Source organism: Podarcis tiliguerta, assembly GCF_965153285.1.
Source record: "Podarcis tiliguerta genome assembly, chromosome: 16".
Taxonomy (NCBI): domain Eukaryota; kingdom Metazoa; phylum Chordata; class Lepidosauria; order Squamata; family Lacertidae; genus Podarcis; species Podarcis tiliguerta.
This window is the reverse complement of record NC_139549.1, coordinates 32,292,030-32,305,453: the sequence shown is the minus strand read 5'-3', so window position 1 is coordinate 32,305,453 and position 13,424 is coordinate 32,292,030. Positions and strand designations below refer to the sequence as shown.

Below are 13,424 nucleotides of genomic sequence, written 5' to 3'. Positions count from 1 at the left end.
GGTCTGTTCACTGTTCTCACCTATCATTAGACCAGGGCCAAAAATTCTGCCTATTAGTTTTTCAGATCTAGAGTCATGTTGCTCATTTTTTTAAAAAGCCCATGTTCAATGTTTAAGCATTGCATAAAATCTGCTGACGCTTCCTTCCATCATTGTTTCCTATTGAAAATAAGGAAAATGCCTGTGGTTTCAGGGCATCGTTAGATTGCTACTGCACTCCAGCTAAACTTCACCTCTGAATGCAGCTAACAATGCGCTTCGACGATCAGCGATCCTACAAGTGAATAATAAAGGATATTCCAGCCTGTGTTCCTTAGTCTCAGGCACTCCAACACAGAAGCATACCCCACGAAGTGCAAAGAGACTTTCTTCCAAGTAAATTGCCCTCAGACAGAAGAGAAAGTTGCACCCAGAAATGATTGGCGGCAGCAACATAAAAGAAACGAGGCAGAAAAGAAAGCAGAGCAGAGATTAGCTGGAAGGGGCATAGGAAACAGCAAAGAACTGCAGTTAAGAGACGGGGGGGGGAATTGGAGAACCCAAAAGCCATATGGCCAAGCAAATCGCCACCTATTCTAATTGGTTGTGTAACCTTCACTGTGCCAGCTAGTAGAAAGGCAGATTTCACATGTAATCGGCATGTAATCCGATCAGTATAAACATCCTATGGTTTGTCTGAAAAAGCTGAAGGAGCAAGTGAAAAAAGAGGCCGTTTTTGAGACTGGTGCAGATGGAGCTTCTTTTGCCACTGCAAGAATCTCATCTTCTTTCCCCGAAGTGCTAGGACTGAGCAGCAGAGGGCAGCCTGCACCTCCAAACCGACCTGTGGAACTGCAGGAGGAGGAAGCTTTTAGGGGAGATTGCAAAGCCTGCCATGGGTGCCATGCGTTTAGTGCACACCACTCTCCTCCATTAATCCCAGGAGCTGTAGTTTGCTTAAGGGTGCTGGAACTGTAGCTCTGGGTAAGCCACAGTTCCCAGAAAGCAGGTGGGTGAGAGAGATATGCTTTCAATGCATAGTATGCCCTCTCATTTCCTGTTTTGTGAACCAGGGCTGGGGTACCTCTTTGAGCCTGAGGGGTGCCTTCCCTTCTGCACAAGCCGCCACATGACAGGGGCAATCGTGGGTAAAGCAATGATTGCAAAATTTTCTTTTTTACAGTAGGATAGTTCAGGGGTCAGCAACATTTTTTCCCCATGGGCCGGTCCACCGTCCCTCAGACCATGTGGTAGGCCAGACTGTATTTTGGGGGGGGGGAATGAATTCCTATGCCCCACAAATAACCCATAAAAGGTAAAGGGACCCCTGACCATTAGGTCCAATCATGGCAGACTCTGGGGTTGCGGTGCTCATCTCGCTTTATTGGCCGAGGGAGCCAGCGTACAGCTTCCGCGTCATGTGGCCAGCATGACTAAGCCGCTTCTGGGAAACCAGAGCAGCGTACGGAAACACCGTTTACCTTCCTGCCGGAGCGGTACCTATTTATCTCCTTGCACTTTGATGTGCTTTTGAACTGCTAGGCTGGCAGGAGCAGGGACCGAGCAACGGGAGCTCAGCCTGTCATGGGGATTCGAACCGCCAACCTTCTGATTGGCAAGTCCTAGGCTCTGTGGTTTAACCCACAGCGCCACCTGCGTCCCCAAATAACCCATAGATGCATTTTAAATAAAAGCACACATTCTACTCATGTAAAGACACCAGGCAGGCCCCAATAATAACCCAGAGACGCATTCTACTCATGTAAAAACACACTGATTCCCGGACCGTCCGCGGACCGGATTGAGAAGGCAATTGGGTTGCATCCGTCTCCCGGGCCTTAGGTTGCCTACCCCTGGCGATAGTTTATATACACCCCTCTCTAACCCCCATCCAGGCAAGTCAGGTATTCCCAGGGTTCATTCTAGCCTGGCAAAGCACTCAAGGAGGGTGCAAAGCAGTACTGGGGAGGGGTGTGCCCTGGGGAGAGTCTCGAGGGCCAGATTGGGAGGCCTGAAGGGGTTACTTTGTGCGTTACAAAGATATTACTGTCACTCAAAAGAAACCAAACCCTTTCTGCTATCATGCTTTTACAGAATCATAAAATTGTAGAGTTGGAAAAGATCACGAGGACCATCTAGTACAACCCCCTGTATCACAGGAACTATTCGCCCAGCAGAGGGCTCAAACGCATGACCCTGACATTAAGAGTCTCATGCTCTACCGACTGAGCTGTCCTTGAGAACCAAGGTTTCAGAAACCTATATAAGGGGCAGGTTAACAGATAATGAGTGATGTCTTTCACCTGTGGTTGACCACAAATACAAAGTCTGTCTGTGTACGGGACCTTAGTTATAGCGGCCATCCAAGACTGCAGCGGGCATCACTTGGAAACGCAACTCAGTAAAGGCATTTCTTAAGAAAGCTGGCAAGGATTTTGGTCATCTAACGAGCTCTAAAATGCTCTGTTCTCATGTGGATACCAATGAGGAAACGTGGTGTTCCTAATTCATTGTAGGTCCCTTCTGGAGTCTATCCAGAAGAGCCGGGTAGTCAAGTGGTTGGATGAGAACTCCCATCATCCCTAACCCCTGATTATGTTGGCTGGGGCTGATAGACACTGGAGTCCAACATCTGCAGGGCTCCAGGTTGGCTACTCCTGCACCTGGGGGACAGGAGGGGTCTTCTGATGTCACAGAGCTTAACTCAAAGCACCCTCAACACCAAGGCCCACCACGCCTATGCATTTACAAGCTGGCGAGAAGGGCTCATCCCTATTGCTCTGCTTATGAAAGATTGAAAGGTGAGATCACCGAGATCAAGGCCCACAAGCAAAAGCTCCTGTTATTTACTCCCTTACCTAGAATTCGTATATGAGGAGGAAGATGGTGGTTTATCTTTTCCAAGATATCGTCTATCAACCAGACCTTCAGCGACACGATCTGCCCAGCTGCAGATACACCCTGTGTGGATCAACAGGTAGGGATTAAAATCAACAGGGAGGAGGGAACCAGAAAAGTCTCCATCAGACAGTGATGGGCTGAGGGTCCTAAGCATGGATTAAGGAAGTTAGCATAATCTGAAAGCAAACAAAATGGAACTGAGTTGAAGAATGCAAGGGTCTCTATGCCAAACCATAACCTGGGGACCATGTATATTACATATGTGTTAGGGTGCCACATATAGAAACATAAGAAGCTGCCTTATACAGAGTCAGACCATTGGCCCATCAAGCTCAGTATTTTCTACACTGTGTGACAGGAGCTCCCCAGGGCTGCAATCCACAATACCGACACTCCATGCTGTTGAAACTCCCATTCGCACACACAAAACCGCATCACCTTGTCTGTCCGGGCGCATCTCTGGAAAGACATCTTCTTCATGTCTTCACCGTGGTTCTCTGGGATGCAGCCTGATCGAATGAGGGCTGTCACCAAGTCATCCTCAATCGTCTTGAACTGAGCATTCCCCACATTGCGCTGGAATGGAAAAGAAGAAACGATTGAATGCATCTCACTTGCCAGAGCTGGAGCTGCCTGGCTGCTACAAAGGATGAGCTAAGGATCAGGAAGTCAGACCAGGCACAAGCTCCTGGGATGGATCAAAGAAAGGTGTTAACGTGGTAACTGGTCTGGTTTCTTTAGCCTGCCCTTTAGCTAAAAGGAAGAACTTGCAAACATCAGTAGTGGGCGAGTCCCTGCCCTCAGATTTGCAATCTAGAAGACATGGCACTTGCGGGGAAAATAGAGGAAGAAATGAGAGGAAGAAGGGAGGAATGAGAGGAAGAAATGAGAGGAAATGAGAGGAAGAAGGGAGGAAAGCAAACTCAGACACCAAGTCTTAAAAGTGGTGGCTAAGAGGGGACCCAAAGGCACTTGGTCTCTCAAGGGAGGCAAGATGGGAGTCGCCCTGCTTTTCTTCCGCTCTGCAGCCTTGTGTTCAAATTCTACTGTCACAAAGGCAGTGAAGGCTCCCTATAGCACAGGGGGAAGCAGTGGTATTCACCTGTGTGAATCACAGGGCATGGGGCCTTTGGCCCTCCAAATGTCATTGGACTAGAATTCCCACCAGCCTCAAAGATATGGAGGGCCAGTGGTTCCCCACCGCTTTAAATAAATAAATAGGTGGACAAAACAGAGCAGCAGCAGCAAAACCACCAATCCCCATCCTCATCTTATACCTACATGCCTAAACAAAGGCCAATGACAAATTAGCCTGGTAACTCCACAAACACTCCCCAAGCATAGGTACCTGAACCACTCACCTGCATCCCATGATAGCCTTTCCCTGAATATGCCATCAGCATCACAACCTTCCTTTTGGGGAACCTCTTCACCCCGTCCTCCACCTCTTCCCCACTGGTCTTGATCCGTTTCGGTTCATGCCAGTTTTCCTCCTGCTTTCAAGCTTCTTCCGCTGCCTCCTCTATGTTGCTGCAGCTGCTCTTCAGCCTCTTGGCTTGGTTGCCGGCCTCCTCGGCCATTGCAAAGCACTAGAAGAGATCATCCGAAAGCTAATGAAGTCCTTCATTTAAAGGGCACGTCAGCCACAGAAACCTTCTTTACACAGATATTGAATCAATCACTCAAAATCAACTGACAAAAGACAATTTTCTTAAGGCAATCAAGCAAGTAAGTCCAAAAGGAGCTACTGGGGCTTTTGGTGGCATTTTAATTCTGCTTCACATACAGATACGTATACAGACATCATCATTCAACGCAATGCCATACGCCAAGCTAAAACGAGCAACTTCGTCGCAGCTCACAATGCACATCTCTGAAGATCAGGTAACGCATCAACAACAGAAGAATCCCTGCAATTCAGGGGACAAAGAGGTAAAACTACACTTTTAAAAAAAGAACGGAATATAAAGCAACAGAAACACCACGTTGCATAGGAAAAGGCTGTAGTCCAGTGGCATGCATCTTATCTTTTTATCTGCACTGAATCTCTTTTTCTGTATGGATTGGGTTTGTTATTACCGTATGAATCTTTGTCTTCCTAAACCGCCCAGTGATCTTGGGATGAAGGGCGGTATAGAAATTTAATTAATAGTAAGAACTAGGATGGCGATGATGCCGAACGCCCCCCGGTGGCATCTCCAGGTCCCCTCTCTCAAGCCCTGCAAGTCCTGAGTTAGCTCCGCATCAAGGCAGTTTCCTGCGCCCTGAAGTGAACACCTTTCTGAAGAAGCGCCAGCTGATCAAAGTCATATTGTAAGGAAGATTTCCCGGATGAAGATCAAGAGGCGATACCTACGCTAGCCATGCCGTTCAGCCGCCAGCCCCTGGCTGTTCTCCCGAGGGAATGAGCGGCCAGACGCCCCGACCGCAGCCAGGCTAGGAAGGGCATACGAGCGGGGCGCAGCCGGGGTCCCTCTCCCTCTCCTTCCTTCCTCCACCAAGGGGTCCCCTCGCTCCCCGCGCCTGCCCTCCGCCAAGAGCCGCTCCGGCCACTTACTCCGCCGCCGCCGCCGCAGCTGCTCCTGCCCGGCAACCACGTGGGAGCGAAGGGAAGGGAAGGGAGAGCGGCGGCGGCGGTGGCCGACTACGGCAGCCGCGGAGGGGCGGAACGGGGCCGAGCGCAGCAGCGCGCCGGCTTCGCGAAGGGGAGGAGCCCGGAGCCGGCGGGGAGGACGAGCGCGCCGCGGGGCGGGCGGGGGAATGCGCGCTCCCGGGCATCGTCCCCCCGGGCGAAGCGGCTGGGGCTGCGGGGGAGCGGGACCCGTCCAGCAGCGTTGGCAAATATTGTGCGCGCTCAGATACCCTCCAGCGTTTCTCCCACGCAAAATAGGGACGTCCTATCCCATGATATTGTTATAAGAAAAAGAGCAACTCCTTTTCGCTTCTGGGGTCCCCAAGAGGTCATCTAGAGTCCTTTGGTAGGTTCTCTATCGGTAGGAGGAAATAACAGAGGCCAAGCAGAGAATGGTGAGAAGCAAAGCAGCTCGTAAGCCTGATCTTTATTGAACTGTTGCAACAGGGTGCTCCACCCCACACAAAGGGGGAGAGGGATCCAGAACAATGGTGGGCAAACTCCTATACGAAGAAACTTTTGAAATTCCCCGCCCTGGAGCTCAAGACCAGCCCCATACATACATCACAGAAGGGGTGTAACCCAAGACCACTCCCAATACCTCATACATCAGAGAAGGGGCCAGCAGGAAACCCCTGCATGGATTTACCTGGAGAGCCTGGCTATTCTTTTGTGATGATAACTACTTAATTTCGGAAATCTTAAATGTGCCCTTAAGACAGGATTTGAGAGCAAAAAGACGATGAGGAGACAATATTTGAGGTAAATTTGGAAGGGACAAAATGCTTTCAGGACTTTTTCTGTGGGCTTCAGACATGTGGTATATAGATATGAGGGGGTGCTTGGTACATTTATGAACATTTATTTTATATATGTAAGACCTTAAAATTCTTAGAACAATAATAATATTGGATGGATCACTGCAGATGGTGACAGCAGTCACGGAATTAAAAGACGCCTGCTCCTTGGGAGAAAGGTGATGGCAAACCTAGACAGCATCTTAAAAAGCAGAGACATCACCTTACCAACAAAGGTCCATATAGTTAAAGCCATGGTTTTCCCAGTAGTGATGTATGGAAGTGAGAGCTGGACCATCAAGAAGACTGATCGCCGAAGAATTGATGCTTTTGAATTATGGTGCTGGAGGAGACTCTTGAGAGTCCCATGGACTGCGAGAAGATCAAACCTATCCATTCTTAAGGAAATCAGCCCTGAGTGCTCACTGGAAGGACAGATCGTGAAGCTGAGGCTCCAATACTTTGGCCACCTCATGAGAAGAGGAGACTCCCTGGAAAAGACCCTTATGCTGGGAAAGATGGAGGGCACAAGGAGAAGGGGATGACAGAGGACAAGATGGTTGGACAGTGTTCTTGAAGCTACAAACATGAGTCTGACCAAACTGCGGGAGGCAGTGGAAGACAGGAGTGCCTGGCATGTTCTGGTCCATGGGGTCACGAAGAGTCGGACACGACTAAACGACTAAACAACAACAATATTGGATGATAAAAATATTATAATATTAATGATATAATATAATGATAATAATAATAATAATAATTTTATTTATACCCCACCCATCTGACTAAGGCTGCCGGAGCCACTCTGAGCGGCTTCCAACATACATAAAAACATAAGAAAACATTACGCACTTCCCTATACAGGGCTGCCTTCAGCTGCCATCTAAAGGTTGCATAGTTACTTGATCTTCTTGGCTCCAGGATCACACGACTCCATGCCCTCACAACGTTTCTCTGATCAAAACAGGGACATCATACCACACCCTCCAACATTTCTCCAATGAAAATAGGGGCATCCTAAGGAAAAGTGGGACTTTCCGGGATCAACTCAGAAACCAGAATGACGCTTGGAGGATCTGTACTCTCTCACACACACCCCTGCAGTGTCAACCAACAATCCACAGCTGAGGGTCTTTCTTAAGAGCAGCTGAATTTATTTTTATTTTATACCAGAACATACGCCTCAGTTTGCAGAGCATGAGACTCTTAATCCCAGGGTGGAAGCCATGCCATGTTGGGCACAAGGATTCTTGCACTTCAGAGGGTTGGACTAGATGACCCTTGTGGTCCTTTCCAACTTTACAAGAGCTGTTTAAAATGCTGCTAAGTTACCCATTCCTGCAAAACTCTGGAATCCACAGCTGAGGGTCAACAGACACTGGTGTCAGTAGTGGGATACGAACCATGCTTCCATTCAGAGACCAGAACAGAGGCAGAAGTACAAATGGCTTTCTGCTGTGAACGCCAGCAGGCAGACGCAGCAATACAGAGTTTTGCTGCTTAGCAAGAGATTTGGGGAAGTTGCTCCCGTTCTTCACTGTGATCAGATTACACACTGAGTACTCGTCTCCCATTTACTGTGCAAGCAAGTCAGCCAAGCCATAGCATGAGTACCTGCCAGCCATCTCATCCTAGGTCACCTCCTATGCAGCATCAGGCAGGTGAAGTCACTAACATCCATGGGGGGAAAAATACCTAAGGCGAATTCTGGGACTCCAGAATCCACAGATACCTGCACAGTCCCTAGCTCAGGTGTGGGGAACCTCTGGCCCTCCAGATGTTTCTGGACTCCTGCTTGCTGGAGTTGACGGGAGTTGCAGTCTAGCAAGAGCTGGGGTGGCCAAAGGTTCCCCACACCTCACCAGAGGAAAAGGATTCTGCATATGCTCAGGAGCATATTTGCCCTGTGGTCTTTGAAATGCTATATCCCCCTTGGAGGTCAAGGATTTCTGTGCATGCTCCAGGACACTTAGCCAAGGTGCCAGAATTTTGGTCAGCCCAAAGTTAGCCGCAGCACTCTTGAGACACAACTTCTGCTGAAATTGCAGATAAATTTGCACTGGCTTCCTTACCCTTTGAGACTATCTGAAGTGGGGACTGGAACAGGCCTGCCTCTTTGAGGACTTGTTAATTGATTTTAGCACTCCTTTGGAAAGAAGCAGGTATGTGCTCTTTGCAGTCGACTGGGCATATTTCCAAATGTGAATTCCGCAGAAAAACAACAGACTGTGAAACATTCATGTGCCCATGTCTCTGGAATTCATGTGCTCCCATGCCAGAGAGGTTTTATGAGCGAATTTGATGGTTCCTTTCCCCACTTAGGCCGGACAGGTCCACAACGTTCCTGCCTTTAATGTTATGGCCCACCATTCAACTTGCATGCACCACGAAATGTGCCCCCCACATGGAAAGAGCAGGCTGCATTTACCCTTTTCTCTCCTGATTTGAGTTCCACCTGAAAATTATGTGGCAGAAGTTACAAATGCTTGCAAATCCATGCCCCTGCTTAATCCACAGAGTGCGGAAGGGTAGTGATATTATTAAGCCCCCCGCAGCAAACATAGAAAAAGAGAGCCACCAAGCACCTTAGAAACAAATGGATTTATCGTGGCAGAGCCAGTCGTAGGGCTAGAGAGTTTGGGATCAGAGCATTCTGCAGGCGGAACAGCAGGTGCCTCCGAGTTCTGACAGAGGAGCATCACCACTCAGGAAGGGCCAGGTGGGGCCAGGTCCTGGTGGGAGGGTTGCCACGGTGACAAGGACCCGCCCTCCTTTGTGACATCTCTTGCTTCTCCTTTAAAAGCCACTGACTTGCAGGCGGCCATTGTGGGTTAGTGAGGAGAGTTTAGACGAGAGAGGTGGTAGTGGCAGTTGGTGGTGGCAGTTGGCGAGAGTGGAGATTTAGTGATTTGTTTTTTTTCCGTTTTCTTATTTTGATTTTGATTTCATTTATTACTTTGATTTGATTTATTTGATTTGGTCTATTTTGATTTTCTTTTATTCTTTTATTTTAACACTTTTATTTATTTTATTTTATTTTTTGTTCTTTGTTTTAATATTTTTATTTTTTTATTTTTTTGTTTTTGTGCACACCTGTGCATTGTATATATTTTTATTTTTAGATAGTTAGGGTTTAGTTAGTGTTTGTGTGGACGACATGGGCAGACTGTAAGTAGCATCCCTTTCTCTTCATCTCCGGGGGGGGGGTGTGTGTGTCACAAACTGGGAGGTTTTTCTGGCGGACACCTGAGTATCAGGTTTGTCCTTGTCCCTCCCTTGACCTCCACCTTACACCCATTCAGTAAAACAAATAAATATATATACATGTTCCTGTTTCCCAGCCAAGCTGAGTACCCCCTATTGTCCTGGCCAAGTCCCCCAACCATGTAGGTTGGATCTGTAGCCTTTTTAGCCTTGGGTGAGAAGAGCTTTGCGCCCGGGAAATGGGACTCAACAGACACTCAAGGAATAGTTTCAGAGAAAAAGCTTTATTCTGCCATCCGGCTGGTAGAAGGAGCAAGTGTGCTATAGTCACAAAACAAGCACGAGTTCACAGCCATTTGCACAGAGTATATATTCCCCTTCCAGTTCCCTCCCCTTCTCCTCCTCCTCAAGAGTCCTGCCTCTGAGCATGAACAGAAAGCTCCTGTCTTGGGACTCTTTTGGACTCTTCCCAGGAAAGGGGGATGAGAAGCCGGGGGGGGGGTCGAGGAGCCTTGCGGTTCAGCGTGTTCAAGATGTTGCAACTAGAGTGAGATAAGACTCAGTTCTCAGGCTTGCTTGTCAGAGTCTATTCATGAGCTTTTTGAAGCTCTCTCGTACTGATAAAAGAGTAACGTTTTGCCTTTCAACAGCATCTTGTGAGAAAACAGAGGAAAACTTTAGCTGTGGATTTTTTAGAAGAGAGAAAAGGAATTTTGGACAGTTTGAGGCCTGGTTGCGGGGGGGGGGGTGACTTCGGGGCTAGGTGGGGTCACCTGTCCTCACCTCCTTCAGATCCACTCTTGTCCTTGAGATGGCTACCTGTCTGGCACTCAGAGACCAGGAGGGCAGTGATGATCACCCCAGCAGAAGGGTTGCTGTGGTCTCATGCTTCAGGGATGATGGCTGCCCCTAGCCATGTCCCAAGTGCCTCCTCTGGTCGCCATCTTCATTCTGAGCAGAAAAGAGTGTTTTAAGGCAGATCAAAGAAAAGGTTTTGCCAAAGAACAATCACTATGGATGAAGAGGTAAAAGAAACAATGGGCAAATGGGCACAAGATATCGACCATACTATATATTTAGAACAATGGGAGAAACTCTGTCGCGAGGATATTCGCTTTACCACCTGCTATATGATAAAGGAAAATTTGGTTAAAATGTGTTACAGGTGGTATTTAACATCAGTTAAACTCGCCAAAATTTATAAATTCAAATCCAACCTTAAGAACTTAAGAAAATGCTAAACAAACCCTTGATAAAAAAATCCCAAAGTTCGGGTTGGTGGGAAAAGCGAATATCCTCGCGACAGAGTTTCTACCATTGTTCTAAATATATAGTATGGCCGATATCTTGTGCCCATTTGACCATTATTTCTTTTACCCCCTCATCAAATCATAGTCTAATAATAGAGTGTAAATTTTTGATAATAATTTCCTATTGTTTCGTAATATAATGGTGCTAAATAGCAATTGTTCTTTGGCAAGACCTTTTCTTTGATCTGCCTTAAACACACTTTTTAATTGTATATATTGCCAATTATCCATCCCATATTGTTTTAATTCTTCATATGTTTTTAATTTTAACTTTCCTTGGTCTTCTTCCAGTATTTGTCTAGATGTTGCCCAGTTCGGATTCATATTGTGTTGTTTAACTGCATGGGCTTCTAATGGAGAGATCCATAAAGGGATTTGTGGCTCTAATAGCTGTTTATTCCAAAACTGTAAAACTTTAAAATTTATTCTAAACTTTAAACAATGAATTTCTGAGTATATGGTTTTTGAAGCCATTATGTACCTTAATCTTCTTGTATGCTATGTAGGCGTGCCATCCATACCTATTGTCAAAACTTTCTAGATTTAAAATACTAGTGTTTTCCAATGTAATCTTCTTTTAGCCACACAAGACATTCTGCTTCATAATATAATTTTAGATTTCGTAATGCCAGTCCTCCTCTCTCCCTTTTATCTGTTAATAGTTTATACCTTATGCATAGTTTTTTGGTTTGCCATATGAATTTTGTTAGATCTTTTCTCCACTCATCAAAACAATTTTCTTTCATTATTATTAGTATTGTTTGGAACAAATATATCATTTTGGGTAAAACATTCATCTTAATTATAGATATTCTCCCCATTAATGCCAGCTTTAATCTACTCCAGGTTTCTAGATCTCTTCTAATTTCCTTCCAGGCTTTTTCATAATTGTTTCCAAATACTGTAGATTAATATTTTTCATCGTCAATTCTATACCAAAATATTTTGCTTTTGTAACAATTTCCAAACCCAATTTCTCCTGTAGTTCGCTCTTTTCTAATTCCTGTATGTTTTTTACCATAAGTTTTGTTTTTGACATATTTATCTTGAAGCCTGCTACTTTCCCGAACTCATTCATTATCCTCAATGCTTTCATTAGACTGGTTCCTGGCTCCTCAGGTGCTAATATAATATTGTATGCAAAAGCTCTAATTTTGAAAACATCCTTGCCTCATGTAATTCCCTTTATCTCTTTTTCTTTATTTATTTCTAAAATCAGGATTTCCAGAGTTAGTATAAAAAGGAACGGTGAAAGCAGGCATCCTTGCCTGGTACCTTTCTCTATATTTCAAGGATCCGTCTTTTCACCATTTCTTATTAAACATCCCTGCTGGTTTTCATATATTGTGTTTATTGCTCTGCAGTAGTTTTCACCCAGTCCTACTGCTTCTGCTACTTCCTGAAGGAACGATCTTGATAGGTTATCGAAAGCCTTCTCGGCATCTGTTAGCATAAACGTCGCTTTTTTGTTGGGTCTCATTTCCAAATATTCAATTAGATCAATTACTATTCTCATATTTGCTTTTATATGCCTATTTGGGAGGAATCCTACTTGGTCTTGGTCTATTACATCCTTTAGGACCGATTTCAGCCTATTTGCTAATATCCCCGCAAACAATTTATAATCATTATTTAATAATGATATGGGTCTGTAATTGTTAACTCATTCTCTAGCTGTGCTTTGTTTGTGAATTAATACAATATTGGCTTCTTGCCACGACTTTGGTATTTTTCCTTCTTGCATGATCTCGTTCATTAATTTTTTAAAAGGCATTGTTACAGCATCTTCTAACCTTTGGTAGTGTATCGCGGATAGTCCATCTGCACCTGGAGCCTTCCCCAGTTTAAGATTGGAAATTGCTTGTTATATCTCCATTGTTGTTACTGGTGCGTTTAGCTGCTTCCGTTTGTTTTCACCTATTTTTGGGATTTGTTTTCCTTGAAGATATTTTATAATTTGTTGTCGAGTTTCTGCACCTTTTTTATATAGATTGGTGAAGTATTTTACAAAGCATTTATTTATTCCTTCTTCCGTCTCCACTGCTTTTCCTTCATATACTACTTTATTTGTCTTTCCCTGTCTTTTCTTTATCTGCCCTGCAAGTAATTTACCTGGTCTGTTTCCAAATTCAAATGATTTTTGTTCATCCATTTTATATTTCTATTTCATCATTTAAGAGTGTTGAGAGCTGTGTTTGTAATATTTCAATGGTTTGGTTTGCGATCTCGTTTTTTGGTGTTTTCGCTAATAATTTTTCTTGTTTGCCTATTTCTTCTTGTAAATGCTTGATTTTAGCCTCTCTTATTCTTTTTTGTATTATATTTTGTTTATACAACATGTTTTTAGATTGGCCTTGAGATAGTCTTTAAACCTCTTTTGTTGGCCACCATCATTACGCCTTCCATTTTTAAGTTTGGAATAGAGTCGTTGCTTTGGAAGACAATCATCAGGCATCCGAACCACATGACCAGTCCAACGAAGTTGGTGTTGAAGAATCATTGCTTCAACACTGGTGATCTTTGCTTCTTCCAGGACACCGGTGTTAGTTCGCCTGCCTTCCCAAGTGGTGTGTCACATTTTTCGGAGACACCTTTGATGGA

The 13,424-nt window shown here is 45.3% G+C and overlaps 1 protein-coding gene across 1 annotated transcript; it reads right to left on the bottom strand.

Annotated features, from left to right (window-relative positions):
- Nucleotides 1-664: 664 nt before the first annotated feature.
- Nucleotides 665-4,377, bottom strand: LOC310667176 (pseudouridylate synthase 1 homolog; the record flags this gene model as incomplete). Its single annotated transcript, XM_083418896.1, has 4 exons — nucleotides 4,242-4,377; nucleotides 3,319-3,456; nucleotides 2,838-2,940; nucleotides 665-684 (listed from the first exon to the last, which is right to left on the bottom strand). The coding sequence occupies exons 1-4, from the start codon at nucleotides 4,281-4,283 to the stop codon at nucleotides 665-667; spliced, it is 303 nt and encodes a 100-aa protein (XP_083275022.1). The 5' UTR covers nucleotides 4,284-4,377.
- Between the last annotated feature and the right edge of the window lie 9,047 nt (nucleotides 4,378-13,424).